Source organism: Pan paniscus, chromosome 7 (assembly GCF_029289425.2).
Source record: "Pan paniscus chromosome 7, NHGRI_mPanPan1-v2.0_pri, whole genome shotgun sequence".
Classification (NCBI taxonomy): Eukaryota; Metazoa; Chordata; class Mammalia; order Primates; family Hominidae; genus Pan; species Pan paniscus.
The window spans coordinates 148,227,325-148,253,173 of NC_073256.2; the positions used below are offsets into that span (position 1 = coordinate 148,227,325).

The following is a 25,849-nucleotide window of genomic DNA, read 5'->3' on the forward strand; positions in this document are numbered from 1 at the left end:
TTGTAATGACCATCAATTCCTGAAATAGAACTTTGCAGGGCACACCAAAAGCCTATCCATTTGTGGGGTGGGGGGAGGGGGGAGGGATAGCATTAGGAGATATACCTAATGCTAAATGACGAGTTAATGGGTGCTGCACACCAGCATGGCACATATATACGTATGTAACTAACCTGCACATTGTGCACATGTATCCTAAAACTTAAAGTATAATAATAATAAAATAAAAATAAGAAAAGCCCATCCATGAGCCCTGTCCCAATGATAATCCTCTCTCTCAACCCCCATTAATCACTTTCCATTTCCATTTCTTTATAGTTTTATCCTTTCTTTATAGACACTACAGTCTCACCCATTTTTATTAAATCTGATTTGTCTTTTAAATCTTAAAATCTGTAACTTCTCTCTTTATCCTTTTATCTTCCTTACAATGTATTTATTGAAAAGCACATGCCTCTGACCCGTAGCATTTCTCACTGTCTGGATTTTACTGGTGTGTTCTCTGTCCTCTATAATTCCTGAAAATTGGAAGCTGGATTCAAAGGCCTGACCAAATTTAGGTTTGATCCCATTGGCAAGACCATAGGTGGTGTGCGCCCCCACCAGGAGGTATGGCTGTCTCTCTTATTTGTGTTGATAGCATCCTCTGATGCTCAATTTGTAGATTCATTAATTCATTATGGGTTGGAATATGATGATATTTTAATTCTTTTATTTCTTTAAAATGTTTTAGCTAGGATACTTTTATGATATTTCCTCTCACTTACTATTTAGTGATCTTATGGTGAAAAGACACTGGTTTCTCTCACTTTTTTACAAGTTTTCCAGATAATCAACTACTTCCCTATCATCCACTAAACACTACAAACTTAAAAAAATCATTACAAACTCATAAAGCTAAATATATTTGCTGGGTTTTGACAAGTATTTTACTAATTATCCCCATTGCAGCTCAAATTATTCCGTCTTTGGACAGTGGGAACTTCTATAATGTGGCTCCTGCATTCTTTTGATATGATCCTAATAGTGTTTGATGGCATCCTTGCTTTCTTGTAGGACAAGATATTCTAGGCTCGTCTAGCATATTTCCTGTTCCAGCCCTAAAATTAGCCATATCTCCAAAATTGTTTTTTTAAAAAACAGATATATTACTTCAAGACCATAATCTAGCCCTGAGGTATGCTCATAGATGCTGAGTTGGTCATTCTTTCTAAATCTTCCCATAGGTGTTTCTGCAGTCCAGGATATCATCTTCCATTTAGTTGTTATGTCTCCTTAGGGGCCTCCTTGCTGTGACATTTTCTCAGACTTCCCTTGTTTTACATGACTTTGACAGGTTTGAGGAGTACTGGTGAGGTGTTTTGTAGACTGTCCCTCAATTGAGATTTGTCTGAAATTTTCTTCATGATTACATTACGGGTTTGGGGAGGAAGACCACAGAGGTTATATGCCATACTTACTAGATCCCATTAACATAACTTATCACTGTTGGTATTAATCTTTATCCCCTGGCTGAGGTAGTGCTTGTGAGGTTTCTCCATATTTGCCCCCTGTACATAGTTTACTCTTTGGAAGAAAGTCACTTTTGCTGTTGCCCATACTTAAGGAGTGGGGAATTAAATTCCTCCTCACTGAGGATGAATTATCTTCATAAAATATGTAGACTTTCTCTGCATGGGAGACATATCATTAATTTATATTAGTATGAACTTGTGGATATTTATTTTATATTGTGGATTATAAATAAATATTACATTGTTTATTTTGTTGCTCAATTTATTCCAGCTTTGGCCCTTGGGGGCTCTTTTGTTGGCTCCTGTGTCCCTTTGAAATACTCCCATTATCATGTATATGTGTGTGTGTGTGTGTGTGTGTGTGTTTGTGTATGCATGTCTATGTATGTACGTTTTAGCACATTCTTATTTTCTGGCCCTACAAGATAGCCAAGGCTAATCTTGTATATTTCCTGTCTCACTGTTAGACTCAGACAGTTCTCCAAGGAGCCCTGGTTCCTTTTATTGGATATCGGCATTAGAAACCAAGATGTGAGTGGTAGATGTGCTCATTACCACTGAGGTGTCATTGCTTCCAGGCCCTCTCCACTGACAGAGGAAGGAAATGTATGTATATATTCTAACCTGTGCATATAAACGTATCTATAAATATTCCTACATGTAACCATCTCTATCTATATTAAGCTATACATGAGTTCACATGGATGTCTCCAACTCTAATCCATTACCACAGGGATATTTCTAACTTTCTCCCTTCATTTGCATGTAAACTTCCATTCCAACAATGAGAAAACTGACTCCCACCATCTGCCATCCACTTACACAATTGTTTAGTTCCAGTATACATATATAGGTGTTGCAAATTCTTAACCCATGCCTCAATGGGAAATTCCTATATCAACTACAGCACAGTGCTTAAGTGCAGTTTCTCTTGCCTTTAATCGTACAGACTTCTCTCATTTTCAAAGCTACTTAGTACACCATTTTACTCCCCACATCCCCTTCAGGGAGGTTGCTTCATACACTTTTAATACAGTTAGATTCTTTTGTCACAGTCTGATTCCATCATGGGATCCCCTAAACTCCTAAATAAAATGTTTTAAAGCCTGTATATATTAAAGTTCATTCTCTGTGCTGTAAAGTTTTATAAGTTTTGATAAATGCATAGTGTCATGTATATACCATTACAGTATACTGAATGCACTACCCCAAAAAATATGCTGGACTTCATCTCTTTTATTCTCCTTTCCCTCATTCCCCAAGCTCCTCTCACCTAATGATCTATTTACCATTTCTATAGTTTTGTCTTTTCCAGAACATTATATAAATGGAATAATATATATAAAGCCTTTCAGACGGTTTCTTTCACTTAGGAATATGCATTTAAGGTTCATTGATGTCTTTGTGTGGCTGATATCTTATTCCTTCTTATAATGGAATCTTACTTCATTGTCTGGATATGCCACAGAGTTTTTGTTGTTGTTGTTGTTTTCTCCAGCAAATGGTATTGAGAGTTATTTATTTATTTATATATTAGTCATTGTACTAGGTATGTAGTGGTAGGTCATTGTTTTAATTTAAATTTCCCTTATGGCCAATGATGTTGAGCATTTTTCACATGCCTATTTGGTATCTGTATATCTTGTTTGGTGAGTTGTTTGTTTAAATCTTTTGTCCATTTAAAAAATTGGGTTGTTTTCTAGTTGTTGAGTTTTGGGAGTTCTTTGAATATTTTGGGTGGAAATCTTTTCCCAGACACATCTTTTACAAATATTTTTTTCTGGTCTGTGGTTTGTGTTTTCTTTCTCAAACAGTGTCTTCCACAGATCAGACATTTTAAATTTCAGTAAAGTCCGACTTACAGTTTTTTTCTTTCATGGATCATAATTTTGGTGGTGTGTCTTAAAACTCATCACCAAATTCAAAACCAAAATTTTATTTGTGTTTTCTTCCAGAAATTTTATAGTTTTGCATTTAGGTATATAAACCATTTTGTGTTAATTTTTGTGAAGGTTTAAGGTCTGTGTATAGGTTCAAGTTTTTGCATATGGATACCCAATTTTTTAATTTATTTTTTAATTTTACTTTAAGTTCTGGGACACATTTGCAGAATGTGCAGGTTTGTTACATAGGTATACATGTGCCATGGTGGTTTGGGGCACCTATCAATCCGTCGTCTAGGTTTTGAGCCTCGCATGCATTAGGTATTTGTCCTAAAGCTCTCCCTTCCCTTGCCCCCCACCCCCAACAGGCCCCGGTGTGTGATGTGTCCCTCCCTGTGCCCATGTGTTCTCATTGTTCAACTCCCACTTATGAGTGAGAGCATGCGGTGTTTGGTTTTCTGTTCCCGTATTAGTTTGCTGAGAATTGGGCATCCAATTTTATCAGTACCATTAGTTAAAAAGAATATCCTTTCTCCATGGAATTTTCTTAACATCTTTGTTACAAATCAATTGATTATATTTGTGTGGGTGTATTTTTGGGGCTTTTCTTTCTGTTCTATTGAGCGATGTGTTTATTCTTTCTTTAGCATCATACTGTAGCTTTATAGTAAGTTTTGAAATCAGGTAGTATTAATCCTCTAGCTTTGTTGTTATTCTTTTATGGTATTGTGTTGGCTATGCTATATTCTTTGTCTTTTCATACAAACTTTAGCATTGGTTTGTTGATATTATAAAACAGCTTGCTGAAGTTTTGACTGACAATGCATTGACCTATAGATCAAGTTGGGAAAAATTAACATTTTAACAATATCAAGTCTTCCAATCCATGAACACAGAATATCTCTTCATTTATTTACATCTTTGATTTATTTCATCAGTGTTTTGAAGATTTCTTGTACAAATTTTGTTAAATTTATATTTAAGTATTTCATTTTTGGTGCTATTGTAAATAATATTGTTTAATTTCAAATTTCAACATTAGATGGCTGATATAAAAGAAAACAATTGACTTTTGTATATTGACATTGTATTCTGTGACTTATTTGTTTATTAGTCTTAGAAATGTTTTGGTGGGTCCTTTGGGAATTTCTGTATAGAAAGTTATGTCATTGGTAGATAAAGATGGTTTTATTTCTTCCTTTCTGATATGTATGCCTTTTATTTCTTTTTGTTGTTTTGTTTCAATAGCTAGGACTTCCAACATGATATTAAATACAGGTGGTGAGAGTGTATTTTTGTTTTGTTTCTGATATTAGGGGGGAAGCTGCAGTCTTTTACCACTAAAGATGATGTTATCTATAGCTTTTTTTTTTTGGGAGATATTCTTTATCAAGGTGTAGAAGTTCCCTTCTGCTGCTAGTTTTCTGAGAGTTTTTTAACATAAATGGACGTTGAAGTTTACCCAATGCATTTCTTTGGCAATTGATAAGATCATATGATTTTCCTTCTTTAACTTACTAATATAGTTAACCACTATTGTTTGATTTTAGAATGTTGTTGTTGATTTTAGAATGTTGTTTAGAATGTTTATATACCTGGGAGAAGTTCTGTTGGAGCATGGCGTATGCTTGTTTTTATACATTGTTAGATTTCATTTGCTAATATTTTGTTGAGAGGTTTTATGTTTATGAGATATTGGTCGGTAGTAACTAGATTTTAATTTTGTTAATTTTCTTTGTTTTCCTGCTTTCAGTTTTATTGATTTTTGCCCTAATTGGTAGAATTTATTTTCTCCTTTTTGTTACAAGATTAAATTGCTTTTTGTTCTGTAGTTTCCCAAGGTAGAAGCTTAGATTGTTATTAATTTTAGATCTCTTTTCTTTTATAATATATGCATTTAATGTAAATTTTCTTCTAAGCACTGCTTTCATGGCATCCCACAAATTTGGTAAGTTGTGTTTTCATTTTCATGTAGTTCAATTTTTTTTTTTTTTTTTAGACCGAGTCTCACTCTCTCCCAGGCTGAAGTGCAGCGGCGCAATCTTGGCTCACTACAAGTTCTGCCTCCCAGGTTCACGCCATTCTCCTGCCTCAGCCTCCCAAGTAGTTGGGACTACAGACGCCGGCCACCACGCCTGGCTAATTTTTTGTATTTTTTAGTAGAGACGGGGTTTCACCATGTTAGCCAGGATGGTCTCGATCTCCTGACCTCGTGATTTGCCCGCCTCGGCCTCCCAAAGTGCCGGGATTACAGGCGTGAGCCACCGCGCCTGGCCCAAAATATTTTTAAATGTCTCTTGAAATCTTTCACTTACGTGTGATTGAAGAGTGTGTTATTTAATCTCCAAGTGTTTTGGGATTTTCTAGCTATCTTTCTATTATTGAATTTTAGTTTAACTCTACTATGATCTGAGAACATACTTTGTGTTATTTTTCTTCTTTTAAATTTATGAAGGTGTATTATGGCCCAGAATGGGGTCTACCTTGGTTACTGTTCATGTGAGCTTGAGAAGAACCTGTATTCTTCCATTGGGTGGAATAGTCTATTAATATTGATTAGGTAATTTCAGGTTATCTATATCTCTAATGATTTCCTACCTACATGATGTATTAATTACTGACAGAGGGATGTTGAAGTCTCCAACTATAATAGCGGGTTTATTTATTTTTCTTTTCAATTCTATCAGTTTTTGCCTTATGTAGTTTGACATTCTCTTGTTAAGCACATAAATGTTCATATTGCTAGTTCTTCTTAAAGAATTGATTTTTAAATCACTATGTAATTTCCATTTTTATCTCTGATAATTTTCCTTGTTCTGAGTCTATTTGGTGTGAAACTAATATAGCTACTTAAGTTTTTTTTTCATTAATGTTAGCATGGTATATTTCTTCATTTCTTTAACTTATTTGAGTCTATACCTACAGTGGGCTTCTTGTATACAACATCTATTGGGGCTTTTTTTTTAATCTACTCTGACAAGCTGTGCTTTGTAATTGGTATATTGAGACCATTAACATCAAAAAGTAATATTTTTGTGCTTGGTTTAACATCCATCATCTTTGTAACTATCTTTTTCATCCATTGCATTTATTCTTTGTTTGTTCACCTTGTTTAACATTCTCTCTGATTTTGATTGAGCATTTTATATGATTTAATTTTATTTTTTCCTAGCATATCAATTATATTTCTCTCTTTAAAAAAGTTTTTTTAGTGTTTGCTCAAGAGCTTAAAATATGCATTTTAAATTAATGTAACTCAGCCTTCATACCACTTCATGTATAATGCAGTTACCTTAAAATAAAGCATTCCCAATTCCTTCCTTATGTCCCTTGTGACATTGCTATTGTTCATCTCACTTTTATCCATATTTAAAACCACCAAATACATTGTTAATATTGTTGCTTTAAACAAAAAATAATGTTTTAGATCAATTAAGATAAAGATAAAAACATTTTACTTAACTTCATTAATTTTTTCTCTGATGCTCTTTCTTTATGGAGATCCTAGTTTCTAATCTACATTATTTTCCTGCTGTTTGAAGAAATTTTTCACATTTCTTACAGGGAATGTTGGCTAAAAATGTAGTTTTTGTTTTTCTGAGAAAGTATTTTTTCTCTGCTTATAAAGGATATAGAATTCTAGGTTGATGGTTTTTCTTTTAATACTTTAAATGCTTGACTCCACGCTCTTCTTGCTTACATGGTTTCTGACAAAAAGTCTGACGTAATTCTTATCCTTGTTCCTCTACAGGTAAGGCAGTATCCTTCCTTCTGGTAAGATGATGTCCTTCACTGTGGTATCCTCTAAGATTTTCCCTTTGTCTTGCATTTTCTGCAGTCTGAATACAATATCTTTTTTTGATGTTTATCCTGGTTGGTTATTTTTATTTAACCAAAGTATTTAACCTTTAAAATTCTGTGTTTCTGTGATTCTGTGGTTTGTTGTCTATTATTAATTTTGGAACATTCTTAGCCATTATTACTTTTAATATTTATTTTGCTTAGCTCTCCTTTCTTCTCCTTTTGGTAATCTAATTATGTGTCTATTTCTTCTTTTGAAATCGTCCCAGAGTTCTTGGATGCTTTGACCCACATCCCCTGCCCAACCCCCATTCTCTTTTGTCTTTGCATTTCAGTTAGGGAAGTTTCTATTGCCCTGTCTTCAAGCCTACCGATTATTTCCTTGGCCTTTCTGAGCCTACTATTGAGCCCATTGAAGGCATTCGTTATTTCTGTTAGGTGTTTTTAAATTTTTATCCTTTCCTTTGATTTCCTTTGATTTTCTTAGAGTTTCCATCTCTCTGTTTATATTGCCCATTTTTTTCTTGCACATTGCCTACTTCTATTAGAACCTTTAATATATTAATAAGTTATTAAAAATTCCCTGTATGATAATTTTAACACTGTTATATCTGAGTTTGATTCTGATGATTGCTTTGCCTCTTCTTTTTTTTTGGTGTGCCTTGTAATTTTCTGTTGAAAACTGTTCATATTGTATCAGGTAATAGAAAATGAAGTAAATAGATATTTTCTGTGAGGATTTATATCACTCTGGCTGGGAGTTAAGCTATGGTTAAGGTTTGCTATAGTTGTATGTTCCAGTAGCTTCAAATTCCTCTAGTGTATTAGTTTCCCCTCTTGATATGGGCTTCCCTAAGTACTCTTCCTCAGAAAGAATCTGTGTCTTGCAGTTCTTTCAGCTGTTAGTATCCGTGGTTAGTATACAGGGTCCTTGTTGGTGTGACATTAAGGTGTGTGGAAGAAGGCTCTGTCAATCTTTTAAATTTTCTTTTTGACTTAAAAAATGATATTCTTTCTTTCTATATTTCTTAAGTAATTTTTGCTGCATGTATGTGCTGTTTGTTCTCTTTTGCTGTCTTCATTTCTGAAATATATATATTTTAAAATTTTTATTTATTTCTTGAGCTGTCTTTCCAAATTTCTAAGTTTTTCTAATTTTGGTTAGGTTGTTATTTCATGTCTTGAACCACATTAAGTGCTTCAGCTTCTTTTAAAAGAATAGGTTAAAGTTTTGATATATTTTGTGGGCATGTCTTTCTGGAGCGCTTTCAATGACTATAAGACGATTATTCTACTTGTTATTCTCTTATTTTTTATAATAGCTTAGTATAGGATTGCCATCAATATATTTTGTTGCTCATTTTTGTGTAAAACACTTCCCTGAACTTTTAGAAAGAGCATGGTTCAGAGTTCTAGAAAGAGCATGGATTGTTTATTTATTTTTTTAACTCTATAGAGCTTTCTCTTTGGTTGCTTTCATGCAGGTTTCAAAACATGATAGCTAGAATTCCTTCCCACTTTAACCTGTATAGCCCTTATTGTAAGTGATTTTGATTTCACTCACACAGTTCCTTTCAGGCCTTTATCATGAGAGGGAGATTAGATGATCAGTTTCACGAGTTCATAGTGTCTTGATGGTTCCAGCTCTTCATGCCTTTCAAAAGGTTATTGGATTGGGCAAACTCCTTCTCACTTTCATTTGCTTTCTTAATTTGGCTCACAGCACTTATCAGTGCATATCTGTTGGCTATATTGAGATCCTTTTGTTCCCCGGTGTGACATGCCCAGTACTTCTTTCTGCTTTCTCCCATACAGGTACTGATATCACACAGATTTTGGGGCTATTGGGGGATTGTTGCTACCCACTTCTATATTGGAATGTATGGGTCTATCACCCTTGTTTATTATAAATATAGTCCATGAGGTTTTTGGTTTTGCTATCTAGTTGGTCAGATTCGTAAGAATTCTGAGAGATTAAGAAATATACCATCTGTCCCATCATCTTCCCGGAATCCCCTCTCTCTTTCTAATGTCCTCTGCTAATTAGGGGGAAGGTCAAGCATGGCCAGCCCTTGCATATTAGTTAACTTGAACATCTTTCTTCCACAGCATCATGCTACAATCTTCCTAAAAATCTCCTGGGGCCCCTTCTCACCCTCAGGATCAATTCCAAAGACTTTAACATAGTTATGAACATTGAACTTCTGCTGGTTCTCTTCTTTTTCAGCCATAGTGTCTACTGTATTCTTGCACAAGCCCTTTGCTATTGGCTCTTACATTTAATCACTATTCTATAAACACAAGGCCTTTCTCACTTGCATGGCTTTGCCAGAGCAGTTTTCCAAATGGAATACTCTCCTACTTTTTCCTCTCTCATCTTAGTCAAATCAAAACTTTTCTGCAAATTTTTCCTTGAGTCATGTGGTCAGAATGAATCACTAATTTTGATGCAAAGCAGTCTAGTAACTAAAAGCACAGACTTGGTCTCTGGGTTCAAATTTCAGCTCAGCTATTACACAGACATGTGACCTGGGATAAATCCTCATCTACAAATGGGAATTGGAATGCTGCCTCACTCATCAGTTATTTTTGAGGCTTTTTGAGACAATCCATGGAAAAGATGTAGTACTTTCCTGGCATGTATAAGTGCTCAGTAACTGGGAGCCATTGTTAATGTCTTTGTCACCTACTAAATTATGTCTTAGAGGTTACAGAACCTCTTCTTCCAAAACTGTATCATCCTCAGGGGCTATAATGTTCCTTAGCCTATATTAAGTATTTAAAAAATATTTGTTGATATTATTTTTAATCATGTGAAAGGGGAAAACTCATGGTAAGTATAGGGAGAAGGCAATTTAGCTGAGAAAAGAGGCGGGAGCTAGCTTATAGTTTAGAGGAGAGGAAAAAGCATAGCTATTGGACTAATCCAGAACTAGGTTCAAATCCTGGCTAGAGCATCTGTAACCTGGACAATATGTGTTTAATAGAGGGTTAAGAACCCAGACTCTAGAGCTAGTCTTCCTGGGTTGAATCTAGGCAGTAACATCTTGAACTATGGGATCTTAGGGAATTTATTTCACTATTATGAGCCTCAGTTCCCTCCTCTTTAAAATGAGGATAATCATGGCACCTACCTCATAAGGTTGTCATGGGGATTCCAGAAGTCTTTGTATGTAAAGTAGAACAGTGGCTGGCCACAAATAGGTGTTTGCATTATTATTAAAGTGTTTATTTTGCGGACCCAAGGAGCTACGATGCTGTATCTGTGAATGAATTATACTAACAAAAGCACAAGTAAATGGTGATTGAGGTTCTTATACCTATTTTCTGCATTCATGAGTGTCATGTCAAATAAGAGTGGGGCCTATTTTAATTTTGGTTGTTGTTTTTATTAAGATTGGGAAAAAGATTGTTGTCTGGACAGAATTTTGAGATTATTAGCAGAGTAAGACAACCGGAATAGACATTGATACTGTCAAACATTTTGGTATGGGTCCTGGACTCAGTTATTTTAAATTCTGATCCTTTGAAAAGTCAGCTGGCTGACTCCACGTGAGGAATCTCACAAAGATATTTCACCGGATCAATTAGTTCTTTTATATTTACCTTGAAGAAGGAAGCAAACTTTGTATTGCCGTGATAAATAGAAGAACGATAAATGCACAGACCAAGTTTGACTTGAACACTTCATCCCTCATTTGAGAATACTGTAATTAAAAAAAGAGAGAATGAGTTACTTTGCAGCAGAGTGCAGTGTTTGAGGTTGAGGGAAACATCAAGAAGAAACAAGGCAATTAGATTTATTTTTAAATTAAGAATAATTCATATCTTAATAAAACCTTCACAGAGCATTATCCCCATCCTTCCTGCCAACTTTCCAGTGAGAGCCCAGGAGTAAATACAATGGGAGGGATACTTTGCATGAGCTTATCCAGTTCTTCCCCTCCCTCTGAACTAACATTATTTTAACAGAACAGAAGAGCGCACATCCATATATGCAGCAAATCAAATTTGCATTGACTTTCTTCATGAGTAAACTTAAGTCATTTAAGGATCTTGCACTGTTTCGTGTTAAGTTTGGGAACACAGGGAAATGTTTTACCAGGAAGTCTTTCTGCCTCCTTTTTTTAATTAAAAATAAATTCTCAGGCTCTTAAAATAGAAAATAGCCTAAGAGATCTCCAGCTAGTGTAGCCCTTTCATTTCACAGAAGAGAAACCAAGACTAATAGACCAATATGCTTGATGCCCTTCTGTGTCTGCTCAAGGCAGCCCTGGGGAATGGTGGTAACTTTATTTTGATTATCCAGAGTACTCAGTAATTTCATTGTCTAGCTTTAAAAGCTTCTAGAAGGTCAGCACTCAATGTGTATTTGCCTTACTTCTGCCTAGTCTCTTGAACTATCTTGGAGTTACTAAGCTGGGGATTATCTACTTCCTCCAGAAGGTGGGAAAGTTTTTAAAACTGAAAAAGACCTTAGAATTAGCCTAAACCAAGCCCCACATTTGACCTTAATGAGAGAGAGGACTAGTAGCAGGCAGGTTATTTTATTTTTGGAGGATAGAAAACTAAGTGTCACTTTGGAACTTTGTAATCCCTGATTTGCATTTCATGGTTACTTCAAACAGGAAGCTGGCAAATAGAGGTCTCACAACATCTTAGGCTCTATGTCCACAATACCAAGACAAGGTTTCAGTCAGGTCAAGAAATAATAAAATCAGTCCAATCTGTTGTTGGTATGGTGTTTGCAATCAACAGTTAACATGATTTTTATTCTTTTCTGACTTCTTGGTGTGGTCTGGGTTTTAGACTGAACCCCACTTCTCAGTGTCATAGCTAAGGTTTGGAGAATATCCTGTAGTTGTTGAGCTCTCTGGATGAAGCACAATGCTGTTCAGAGACTGCACGGTTATTGCTTTTGCAGGGCAATGCTTTTTCTACTCTCCAGTATTGAGGCCTCTGTCCACTTGCTGGCAACCTGCTTGTTATCTGGAGGGAAACCAGGAACATGGCTCTGAAGAATCACTTTAAGCCATCCTCAACCCTGATAAAACCACAGAAAGCCCATATTATTAATATTATTAATAGTTACCAATAGTGCTACCCAAGAACAGATCACAATCATAGAGGCCTACACAGAGCAGCTTGAAAATTAATTAGCTACAAAGCAGTTAATTCAAAGAAAGATAAATGTTTGAATTCCTTCTAACAACCAATTACAGAGGATCTAATTATTCTTCCTTGGCTTACTGTTTTTTTTTTATTTTGTTTTTTTTGTTTTTTTTTTTTGTTTTTTTTGAGACAGAGTCTCACTCTGTCGCCCAGGCTGGAGTGCAGTGGTGTGATCTCGGTTCACTGCAAGCTCTGCCTCCCAGGTTCACGCCATTCTCCTGCCTCAGCCTCCCAAGTAGCTGGGACTACAGGCGCCTGCCACCACGCCTGGCTAATTTTTTGTATTTTTAGTAGAGATGGGGTTTCACCGTGTTAGCCAGGATGGTCTCGATATCCTGACCTGGTGATCCACCTGCCTCGGCCTCCCAAAGGGCTGGGATTACAGGCGTGAGCCACTGCACCCGGCCAGCTACTGGTTAATTTCAAACCAGCATGGTTGCGTAGATTTGGTAATGAAAATTTAAAAACAGCAGTAATAATCATTTTAGTGTAGTTAATCACTACACTAAAATTCCTCCTCCTCCTCTTCTTCTTCTTCTTCTTCTTCTTCTTCTTCCTTCTTCCTTCTTCCTTCTCCTTCTCCTTCTTCTTCTTCCTCCTCCTCCTCCTCCTCCTCTCCTCTTCCTCTTCTTTCTTCTTCTTCTTTTTTTTTTTTGATGGAGTCTTGCTCTTGTCACCCAGGCTGGAGTGCAGTGGTGCAATCTCGGCTCACTGCAACCTCCGTCTCCTGGGTTCAAGTGATTCACCTCCCTCAGCCTCCTGAGTAGCTGGGATTACAGGTGCCCACCACCATGCCTGGCTAATTTTTGTATTTTTAGTAGAGATGGGGTTTCACCATGTTGGCCAGGCTGGTCTCAAACTCCTGACCTTGTGATCCGCCCACCTTGGCCTCCTAAAGTGCTGGGATTACAGGCATGAGTCACCGTGCCTGGCTCTTTTCTTCTTTTATGTCATCCACCCATCATCATCATGAACATCACCACCTGTCATCATCACTATCATCATCACAGCATCCTGGAGTTGTAATTGACCATTGCCTTCCCAATTCAGAAATCCTTTTCATAACATTCTTGATGTCTCCTCAAATGTCTGTTGATTATCATCCGATGACCTTCTCTGCTTTATCTGGGAAAGTGGGTTTCTTTTCTCTGGTCCTAAGCAGGGCATCTCAGGATTCTAAACACCCTCAAGTTGAACACTCAGATCCTGAGCCTGAGAGCTCATTGCTTTGCAAAGGCTTCCTTTCCATTATTGGCCCATGATCCTATGAAAAGATCCTTTCCTATAGATCCCAAGCCTGAGTCTCTGTGACTCCTTTTATGAAGGTTTTTTACTGATGACTTAAAAAATGTGACATAATCATCATTTGTCCAGACTAAAGTTGCATAAGATATTATATTTTCAATTTTCTTCAGATGGCAAATTGGGTGGAGACAAAGTACGAAGACTTACTTTGCTTTTAGATTTGTCACTATTTTATTGTGAGCAAAGCCAATTTCTTTGAACCTCACTTTTCTTATCTGTCAAATGGGAACATTAATATAGTTCATAAGTTTGGCGTTAATGTAGTTCATAAGTTTGAAGCATTCTATTATTTTCCTGTTTGAACTTCAGTGCCTAGCATAACCACATAAAAGAAGAATCTTATAATTGTGAAGTTGACATCATCAAATATAAAATGCTGTGTTTCAGAATGTGGTGCATTGTTACTCTGGAAATGCAAGGAGAGCAGGACTTCGAAAAGAAAATTCCTAATTGGCTCAGAATGATAGAGTACTGAGATTGAGTAGTGATTCATTTCACTTCCTCTTGACTTGTAAAGGTCTGAACACTCTGGCTCATAGCTTTATTAAGTTAGTTGTGTGCTTATTGCCTGCCAAAGTTAAGGACTCCTTGTCTCATCCCTGTTCTGTCCTCACCTGGCCCCACTTATCCTTTTATATCTCAGTTGTGAGCATGAACTAATCAAGAGCTAGATTAACTGGATTTGAATCCCAGCTCTAACACCTATGCAACCTTGGACAAAATCTTTAAGCTTTCTATGTCTCAGTTTCCTTATCTAGAAAATGGATATAATAATAGGAATTATCTCATAAGGGTTACTGGGAGAATGAAATGAGGTAATATATATAAGATGCTTAGAACAGTGCCTTCCACGATAACCCTATATAAATGTTACCTACTGTCAATCAATTAATTATACTTATTTTATTTCTATACTTTCATCTATGTGAAGCTTGCCTTTTCAATGGTGTTGCCTTGCAGGATGCTGTCTTCTATTCCTCTGTACAGTATTGTACCTTGCACTCAGCGGTGACCCCAAAAGTGTTGACTGATTTTTCCACCATGTTATAAAAGATTCTTCTAAAGAAATTATGATCTCCTGTGTGTTTTTTTAACTTGGAAGAAGACCCCACTCTCATTATTCCCCTTGCTTCTTGAAAGATTACCCACCGCCAGGTAGAATTCTTAACTTTTCTAGGATCCTTAGGAAAAGTGTTCTTGGAAATGACCTGTGAACCCTTGTAATTTACTGAGCCCTTGGTCTACAAGAGAACTTGACAATCACACACACACACACACACACGTGCACACACACATACACATATGTGTATAGATATATATTTTTTTCAGATAAGAAACTTGAGGATCAGAGATGTGAAAGAGCTTGTCATAGTCAGTTGGTGGCAAAATTCAGACACTTGGAACAAATTACAAATACTTCTTTGGAGATCTTAGATTAGGATTTGGAATATTATTATTTCTCAATCTTTAGGGTCTTAGTTGATTCAAAAAAAGGTCAAAATCTAGGATAAGGAATTTGAATAATAAGGACTAATATCTAGTGCAAGGCTGGTGGTGTGCTACACGCTTTACATGAATGTTCTCATTTAACTATTGCAACTCTTGAAGAAGGTCTTGTTTATAATATCCTCACTTTGTAGATAAAGAAACTGAGGATTTGAATAACTGAGCAACTCAACCACACCTTCACAGATTGCAAATAGAGAATCCAAAGAGTTTTGCTCTAGAATGCAGGGACTCACTGGCTACTGCTTCCTTGCTATTTTCAGAGTAAGGCTATCTTGTTCATAGGTGCATGATCAGATTTCTTGGGTATATTTCAGTGATGCAATTTATGATATACAGAAAGGGAATGTGTTAAAAATTTAAGCCTATGTAAATCTTGGTTAGAATGAAAGTAAAGCATATGGGCAAAGAATGGACATTAGAAACAGCCTAAAAATTAGTTTAATAAAATGCCACTGCTATATTTTCTTGATTGATGAATGGATCCTCATCACAATGCAATGCAAAATAACGAGCCCCTTTTTAGGCCAGGGTGGGTGAACTGATAATAGGGAAGAAAACAAAAGACAGTAGATTTTATTTAAATGCAACAGAAGGAGAGTGACCACAATCTTCAAATGATAAACAAATCATTTCAAAAATGAAAATTCCTATTTGATTTGATGAAGTTCAGACCCATTCCTTCCAAGGAAGTGGAGCAGGATAAACCTGTGTTTCATTTTGTTCATGTCTGGGGATTCTGGCCCTGAATTATCTTGAAAGACATATTCAGAAATGAAATCATAGTCATGAGGGTCAATGGGTTTTTAGATCCACCACAAAGAAGCTGGGAAACCCCAGTCTGATCACATGCAAAACAAATCTATTTCAGATTTCTTATCCACAGGGAGATGATCAGGGAAGTTCGCTTACAGAGGTGATGGACAGAGCTTCCAGCCTTCCATGTTTCCATGCCTGGGATAGTCCTAAGAACTCTTCCTAGGTGAGGGGGAGGAAAACCACAGTGCTTTCCTAGACTCTCCATTTTGACTGTAAGCTAAAAGGCACTGAAAGATTCTTACATTTCTACAAGATGTAGAAGATGCTTATAACTAAAACAATTATCTAGTTAATTGCCTAAACTGTAACTGTACTCTGTCTTTTTTTTTTTTTTTTTTTTTTTTGAGACACGAGTTTCACTCTTCTTGCCCAGGCTGCAATGCAATGGTGTGATCTCGGCTCAACGCAACCTCCACATTGCAGGTTCAAGTGATTCTCCTGCCTCAGCCTCCCATGCAGCTGGGATTACAGGCATGTGCCACCACACCCAGCTAATTTTTTGTATTTTTAGTAGAGACGGGGTTTCTCCATGTTGGTCAGGCTGGTCTCGAACTCCCAACCTCAGGTGATCTTCTCACCTCAGCCTTCCAAAGTGCTGGACTCACAGGCGTGAGCCACTACGCCCGGCCACTCTGTCTTTTTATCAAATATTGTAGGTGAGATTACAGAATCTTCTAGGTGGAATGAATTGTATTTGTCATCTTGCTCCAATTTTTACTAATGCCAGTTTAACTCACTAATATCTCTCAGGTATAAGCTGTTAACTCCTCCTTGAATATTTCCAGTGTTGGGGGAAATCAAGTCCTCACTTGGGAGCCCATTTCATCTTTGGATAAATTTAGTTTGATTAAAGAAAATTTTCTAGCCCATCTTTTATTAGTATATATTTATATAGTTGTAAAAGAAAATTCTCAACTGGGATAACCTGTTCATTTTGCATTAGTGGATGAAGAAATTTAACCACTGTTCTGTTGTTAAATTCATGCATTCTGTAGCATGGCAGTAGCATAGAGCATCCTTAAAATAGACCATTTGGGCTGGGAGCGGTGGCTCATGCCTGTAATCCCAGTGCTTTGGGAGGCCCAGGTGGGTGGATCATCTGGGGTCAGGAGTTCGAGACCATCCTGGCCAACATGGTGAAACCCTGTCTCTACTAAAAATACAAAAATTAGCTGGGTGTGGTGGTGTGCACCTGTAGTCCCAGCTACTCGGGAGGCTGAGGCAGGAGAATCACTTGAACCCAGGAGGTGGAGGTTGCAGTGAGCCGAGATGGCACCACTGCACTTCAGCCTGGAAGACAAAGAGAGACACTGACTTAAAAAATAAATAAATAAATAAAATACACCATTTGGATACAAGGCATAATTGCAATGAGACTAATTTTCAGTAATTTTTGAATTTCAAAATAGGCCATCTTCTCTATCTTGGTTCCTACACCAATAAAATTATTATTAAGAGCAATTAATTCTATGAGTGATAGGTGAGTGTGCAGAATGTCTCACTGACATACTTCTTCCCAAGTAAACTGACCTCTGAACAAATGTGGATTTAATCATGTTAAGTTGACTCACAAGGAAACATGCTAACATGCGTTTAAGATCGACGGGCTTCAGAAGTGCAAGGCTGGGAGGACACCTGCCCAGGGGTGACAGAAGACCCTAGGTTGGTAATACATTTCCTAATGTTATGTCCTTCCTTGATCGCGGGGTTAGACTGGGCACATGAGAATTTCAAGAAAAACTTTTAAAAACCTTCCAAACCACCGTTCTTCCAGCTCACCCTCCCCAACATCTTTCATCCTTGGGAGGAAGAACTCTTCCTTTCTTCACTGGTCCAGCCCCCCACCCCCACACCCCCAGCCATGGAGAAGCCAAGAGAGTGGTAACTATTGCTATATTCTTTACCTAGAAGTCCCTGGTTGTAGATGATAATTATGTCTACCCATGAAGCGTTACAATTGCTTCAGTGACCAGGTCAGTGGCCTCATAATTCTGTAATTCTATATTACACTATTATAGGTGAAATTGGCACTTCTGACTCTGAAAATGCTGGCTTTATGGGACTGGAACTGGCTAATTGATCTGATTAAAAAATACATGTGAAATGGTACTTGATATCATTTGACTACCTAGAGGGTGGTAGAAACAGCTGTAATTTTGCAAGATAATATCAAGACAATAAAGGAGTCTTATAAGGCTACTGTCTCATTAAGGGATGGATTTCTTCCCGAAGCCTCTTTGAAACCTGTCCTTCACATCTGAAGGAGGAGGCCAAGATATTCATACTATGTTGGGACTTACTAGAGCAGTAAAAACTCAACAGCAGCCTGATGCTATAACAGAATAAATCTTTAAAAATCATTTTAATAATAAGATCATGAAAATGACTAGGAGATATGTGATTTAGAAAAATGAAAGAGAAAAGCTGAGACCATTTGGTTCATGCTTCATGTTCCCATTTCTGTTCATCTAAATAAGACATGGAGTGGTTCAACAAATTCTGAATGTCTCCAGGACAAAAATGTGCATTTTGCTCATTACCTAATTCCAGAGTCCAACATCATAACCCATCAGAAAATTCATTCATTTGCTTAGCCTTCTTTTCTTTGCCCAGATTTCTCCTTTATTATTTTATACTAATCATTACAACTCCAATAAAAGTTGATGGGATGAAGTAAGAAACATTTTAGAGTTTATGATTCATTTTTCTTTAAGTTTTTAAAGCTTCCATTTAACTTTGATTTTCTTTATAAATGACAGAAAAAAACTGAGAGACATTCTGGACATAGCTAAGAACCAATTGTACTGAGCCAAATAATTATCTAAAGATTCTCTTGCGTGGCAAATCCTTGGTTTTATGTGGCTGCTAACCAAAAAAAAGAAATAACATTAAATGAATGTTTTTGAAAATACTCAGCACAGAACTTGGTTCATAGTAAGCACTATTTACAATAGTTATTATAATATAAAACTGGCAAAAGCTTAGTTGTGTGTAACAAATGAAGCTCATTCAACTTCAGTTTTGTTTAATACGAATTTGATCTTTTTTTTTTTGAGATGGAGTCTTGCTCTGTCACCCAGGCTGGAGTGCAGTGGTGCGATCTCAGTTCACTGCAACCTCTGCCTCCCAGGTTCAAGCGATTCTTGTGCCTCAGACTCCCGAGTAGCTGGGATTACAGGTGTGTGCCACCACACCTGGCTAATATTTGTATTTTTAGTAGGGGCAGGGTTTTGCCATGTTGGCCAGGCTGGTCTCGAACTCCTGACCTCAAGTGATCCGCCCGCCTCATTCTCCCAAAATGCTAGGATTACAGGCATAAGTGACCACTCCTGGCCGGGTTTGATTGTTCTGGGAGGCTATTTCTGGCTTTGTCTTCTCTTGAGCCATCTTGTCACAAAACTACCTCCTTGATTGCTCAAGCTAATCAGCCTTTTTTGGGATACATGGTTCAAGGGTGGTTCGAGGACTCATCATTCCTTCTCCCAGTGGCCTAAGAGAAAAAATGTTTCACGTGTTCATGTATTCACTTATTTGATTCTTATGTGTTCATGGATAGTTAGGGTGATAGAGTTACCTTTGTTTTCAGGCGACCTTTATCAAGATTGTGTCTGTTGCCAGAAACATGAGGTGGATTGTTTGTATATGTGTGTGCCTATGTATGTGTACATGTGTGACATATGTGGATATTTGTGTGGGGGGGGGCGGACAGGGGGGAATGAATAGAGGATAAAAGAAATGTTCATGGTTTTAAATTTTTTTTGGTCTCTACGGTATATTTGCCATATGCATTACTGTATAACTCTTCCCTTGCAACCCACTGGCTGCATCCTTCTTGAATTTCAAACTGTATGAAAATCAGGTGCTTAGGAGAAAGACAGGATTTTTCAAGGTGTGGCAGAAGTGGTAGAATAGCTTGGGAGACACAGTGAACTCTGCTTGAATCCCCCCTCTGCTGCCTTCTATTACTGTGGGCCTTGGAAAAGCTGCTCAAACTCTTTGAGACTCCCTTACCTGTCAAATAGTACAATTAGTACCTCCATAAAGGAAGTTGTGACACTTAAGTAAAATGAGGTAAAACATTTAAAATAGTCATGATAGGGCCTGATATGGTAGTAAGTGATCAGCAAATACCAATTTCCTTGTCACATTGCTGCCTCAGTTGCAATTCATTGCAGCCTCCAAGGCACTTAAGTATTATCTGCATTTCATCTGCACCACCTTGCAAAGTGGCCATTATCATGCCCAATTTTAGGATGGGAAGTTCCCAGATCACAAGCCAGAGTGTAAGTTCCCAGGGCACAGAAACTGTGGCTTTATGTCTTCCTATATCATCTCAGTATAAGATGTCTAATGGAGTGGACACAAACAGAACCCAAACCAAGCATACTGAATGCTCTGAGCTGTTCCTGATGGACTTCCCAAGAATCAATAGCGTGAATGCTCTGAGCTCTGCTGGAGGCACTTCCCAAGAATCACTAGAGTGAACACTCTGAGCCATGCCTGATGGACTCCCAAGGAATCACAAGAAGTGTGGACAGAAAGACAATCTTTTGCAGGAGCATAAAGAAACCCATGCATGAAATATCTAATCCTTGGCTGGCTTGTCCTCACAGGAAGAAAAGCATGGCCTTTGGGAATGATCAAACACCTATCATCCTTGAAGAGAGAAACAATCCTTCTTATCTTTTTTTTTGGAAAATAGTGATAATAAGGATCTTAGAATAATCAAATCATTTAGAGAAAATACAAGCAAATGACACCTACAAATTTAAACACATCTCAGAGGCCAAGGTGGTCACTGCTTGTGCTCCAGTGATCCTGGGAGATTGATGGAAGCACCTCTTCCAATGAGCTACAAGGCTGTACTTGCTTAGATTAATGACGGTTGGAACCCTGGTACCCTGGGATACAAGACACATTAAGATTGGCCCATATGAGATTTATCTTAAAGAGGGTCTTGCCTTGTGCAGGTTTGGGTTAGAAGAGGATTAATTAGAAGGACAAGGGAAAAGAAAGACTATTGCATTTATACAAACTTCTGTTATATGAATATTGTGCCATTTAATTTTCACAACAACCCCTAGGGGCAGCCAATCATACTCATTTCGATGAGATCAAGCCCCTTGCTTTGTATCACCCAACCGGTAACTGGTTGGAACTGGGTTCAAGTCAGAATCCAGTCTATGTTCTTTCCTCTGTCTTTCAATGAAGACTAAATACTGGTGAGCGAAATGAGGATTTTATACGTGTGTGTGTGTATCCATTTGAGTGACAGAAAGATATCAACTTGTCATTACCCATTATTGATCAGTAAACTAATCAACTGTCCTTTATGCTCACTTCTATTTCCAAAGTGGGACTTGAACTGAGGTCTAGTTGATGCCAAAGACTGTGGTCCTGAAGCCATTATTAGTCTCTTGGAGACATCTCCTCTAGATTTGTTAAAAGCCATATTACCCTTGAGTTAGGACCCGGGGACTTTTTGATGTAAGCTGATCTCTGAAGATGTGGGGCAAGTGACCAGCCCGAGTCTCATGCTCAATCAAGGACAGAGAAAGATGGCCAACAACCTAGAATAACAAAATCCAAAAAAGAGTATTTACCAAAATGCAGGACTTCTTGCAAAATCAGAATCTTGGGGGCAGAGTGATGGGATGGTACCTGCATTTCAAACAAGATCCCCAGATGATTCTTAAGTTTGAAAACTATTAGCCTGAGACAAAGAGAGTTTTAGTACATAAATTTGTCACAAGGACAAAGGATGCCTTTTCTCAAAGCAATTAAGAATCAAGAGGAAAAATATCAGCATTAAAAGAAGGAAGGAACTTTAATCTTCCTTGATATGGCTTGATTATCACACTTTACCCACAAAAATGCCCATATCCAAAGCATAAATACCCAATCAATTTTGAAGTATATATTAAACATTTCTTAATCTTTATTCAAGATGAGGAAGTCACCTTATTCTAAGGTGATAATATTGTTTTTGGAACACTTAGCTTAATGAAATAATTCCAAATAAGTGTTCCTATGTTATTAAGCTCTCTTAAGACGCTGAAGTTTTGGGTTGGCTACTCTGGCTTGGAAACATCCATGAGTAAATGTAATTAATTGTCTTCCCTATCCTAAGCCTCATTCAGAGCCATTTCCCAGAAGAGAAGTGAGGACCAGAGGCTGAGAAACATCACCTTCTTGTAAGTGCTCTGAAAATGGAAGGGCCCAAGATAAGTGATCCCACAAAAGGTTAAGTTCCTCAGTGTGTAAAGAAGGCTCACAAATAAAAAAGACAAAGGTGAGCACTGCGATAAAAGATTGGCAATGAAGACAAATGTATAAATCATACCATCAAGGTATAAGAAATGTGCAAGTCACAAAAGGAGAATTATAAAGGCCAAAATATGTACTAACAAACCTTCTACTGCAATAATAATTTTAAAAATAAAAACAGAAATGCCAGGCAGGTGCTGCTTTTTACTTCTTACCAAATTGACAAGTTTTTAAAAGCGTAAGCACAATTTTTGAGGGCAACTTCAAAATGACTATTAAGTATTTTTAAATGTGAATTCTCTTTCACCCACCCCTAGGATTTTATCCTAAAAAATAAATAAGCAAAAGTGCATAATTTAACTATGAGAATAGCCATTACAACATAATTTGTAATTTATAATAGTGAAAAACTTTTTTTAAAAGCCTGAAATAGTTAAATGTGCAATGAGATAGTATGTAAATACTAAAATTACTGTGTAAGTGAATATTTAATAATGGGGAAAAAGCTCAAGCAAAGAATGTTTAACACTATGTTACGAAGCCCTGTGCATACAATGGTCTATTTTTATAAAAATTGTTGATATGGTTTGGCTCTCTGTCCCCACCCAAATCTCATCTTGTAGCTCCCATAATTCCCACATGTTGTGGGAGGGACCCAGTGGGGCGATGACTGAATCATGGGGGTGGGTCTTTCCTATGCTATTCTCGTGATAGTGAATGGGTCTCGTGAGATCTAATGGTTTTTAAAATGGGAGTTTCCCTGCACAAGCTCTCTCTTTGCCTGCTGCCAGCCACATAAGATGTGACTTGCTCCTCCTTCACCTTCTGCCATGATTGTGAGGCCTCCCCAGCCATGTGTAACTGTAAGTCCAATAAACCTCTTTCTTTTGTAAATTGCTCCATCTTAGGTATGTCTTTTTCAGCAGCATGAAAATGGACTAATACGGTTGTGTACATAAGTCTATAGATTCACACTCATGTAAGACCAGAATGACAGATGCCAGAATGGTAACAGTGGTTACCCTGGGTTGAAAGATCCAAAGAGATTTCATTTTTTTCTTTTTGCCTTATACTTAGTATCAACTTTTACTGGTGAAAATGCATTCTTCTTTTAATAAAAAAATATCCAATAAGAAATATTCAATAAGGAAATACCAATGTGATTGGTAGCATCTGACAGACACATTAAGTTTTCTACATCTCTTTACCATAGTTCTGATTTGTGCTTGCCCATGAGATCTGTAAGCCCACTTAGGAAATATCTAGCCTGACTAAAGAAGGGCAAATGATTCATTTGGGAAATGTGGGAAGAGCTGAAGAAGGCCTTTGGCAACTGCAATAGGTCTCCTCTCCCCTATCCAGAGTTCTGCTTAGAAAGTCCTGATGACTGGCTGGGTAGTGAAGGAAGATGTTGAGTCACTAATTCTAACCTGGCTGAGGCCCAAGCCTTGGGTCACGTGACTTGTTACATATCATCCACACTGGGTGATTTTTTAGAGTGAAGGGAGGTGATACTAATTTCACATTGTAAAAATAGACATCTACTACTCTCCTGGGCAAACCAGGACATATGGCCACCATGATCATAGGAAATTCACAGATTTATAGCATTAACTGCTGAAGTGGTCAGCAGCTGTCCAACGTCCTCATTTCACAGATAAAGAATCCAAGGACTAGAGAAGGAAAGATATGTTCGCTAAGCTACATGAGTCATGAGCATACTGTTCTGAAGCTTAACTCAAAAGACTCCTGTGAGGGAGCAGGGAGTGAGCCACCTTTGAAATTCCATGGCAGGGAGTACACAGAACTTTTATTCTCTGCTGAAACTCCACTAAAAAGAGTCAGATCAAAATTGACCCATGCCTTTCGGCTCTTAGAGTTCACAAAAAATATCCTGAAAACAGCTACAGGGGGTGAGGCAGTCTTATCTAACCTTCCTAAACTGAGTCTTTATTCATTTCCTTATTCATTCAACAAGTATTTATGCAATACCGTGAATTATATAAAAGTCCTGTTTCACATAATGTTGTGGATAGGCACGCCAATTATTATAGGCAAATGTGACCAGGGAATGTCTGAATGATATTTCTGTACATTTCGATGGAGCTTTGTTCATTTCGGTGTTTGAACATTTCAGTGTTTTCATAAAGGTGGAAAGGCGAACGGGTTCCTATATTCATTTGCCTTCTTATTGTTCAAACAGAATAAAGCCTTTTCTTTCCTACAAAGATTGCAAAGGAACAATTATTTTTCCATTTCCATTTTTCCTTTCAGAAAACATACTTTTATGGTCCAAACTTGTTCCCAAGAAGAAAGGTAGGGCAGTGGGAAGAGAAAAGGCTTTAGAATCATAAATATTGTATGTATTTTAAAAATTCTAAGATATATATTCTTAATAAAAATGTTCAATTTTCCTTAAAATGTACACCTTAACATCTCTGAAATCAGCATGCACCTTATTATCAGGGGAATTCTAAAATCTTGAGTTCTTTCCAGGGAAGTTTGCAATTGCTTCTGTGGTCACCAGGTGGCAATATCAACCCAGGATCATTTTAAATTAAATTCTCTGATATATATATATATTTTTTTGTCCACATTCAAAGTGTGAATTCATGCAGCAAACCTATGCAGATTCCATTTCGGAGTTTAAATTCTTGGGGAGCTTCTTCCCTTTATTAAATCAATACCAGGGTATAGGCATATGGGTTTCCTCACTACCCTTGTCTAAGGGGGTTGTCCCGCCAGCCCCTCAGCCCCCCATATCCTTACCCTGAGGGTGTAAGCCCACTTTATTAGTGTGTGTGTGTATGTGTGTGTGTTTCCTCTTAGAAACCCATATTGAGGTTTTTTTTTTTTCCTTTCTGAGAGCTGCATAGAAAATACAGCATCTCACAGTTGATGACACCTTAGAGTCAATGAAATATAGTAGCTGGATTTTGAGATCTAAGATCTCCACTTAACCTCTTGGAGGTTCAGTTTTCTCTTTTGTAAGTGGAATAGTAAACTGATGTATCTAACAGCAAGCACAGAGGAACTGCATATTAATGCTATTTTCTGATTCTGGAATCCTATGTATTTGAAAGCCTTGTTTTAATTTTGTTATGGCTCTAGAACCCTTTCCTACTTAGCCTCTCCTGTAAACTCCCTCTCTGTGCCTCCCACTGCATCCAAAGTTTGACAAAAGGAAAATGAAGACAGCACGGGATTGTCTTCTTCGTACAAAACCCTGGGAAATCAAGTCCTGGGGACTCCTGGCAGAGGCAGCATAGTCAACAGACAAGAGCAGTGGCTATGGCATCATGGTGGGCTCAGATTCCAGTCCCTCTCTGACAGTTTGGCTTTGGAAAAGCTTCATAATAGTTTCTCCATGTCACCTTTCACCAAGTATAAAATGAAGCTCATAATAACATCTACTTTTTATTACTGTTTTTGTCAGTTGATTTATGCAGACAGCTTAGAAATAGTGCCTGGTACTTGGTAAATACCCAATGAATGTTACTTGTGATATATTCTCTGCTCAGCAGTAACACAGTCCCTAGAGATGGTCTCAGAGCAAGAGTCAATGAAGAGTATCTCGGTAAG

At 37.4% G+C, this 25,849-nt stretch overlaps 1 protein-coding gene across 4 annotated transcripts in view; it reads right to left on the reverse strand.

Moving 5' to 3' along the window:
• Positions 1-25,849, reverse strand: part of ADCY8 (adenylate cyclase 8) — a 261,872-nt gene that overhangs the window by 76,450 nt on the left and 159,573 nt on the right. For all 4 annotated transcript variants that reach the window (XM_055116960.2, XM_034966610.3, XM_008955471.4 and 1 more), the window contains one exon: positions 10,805-10,905. In XM_055116960.2, the coding sequence (XP_054972935.1) occupies positions 10,805-10,905 (101 nt within the window). The remainder of the gene's footprint in view (positions 1-10,804; positions 10,906-25,849) is intronic.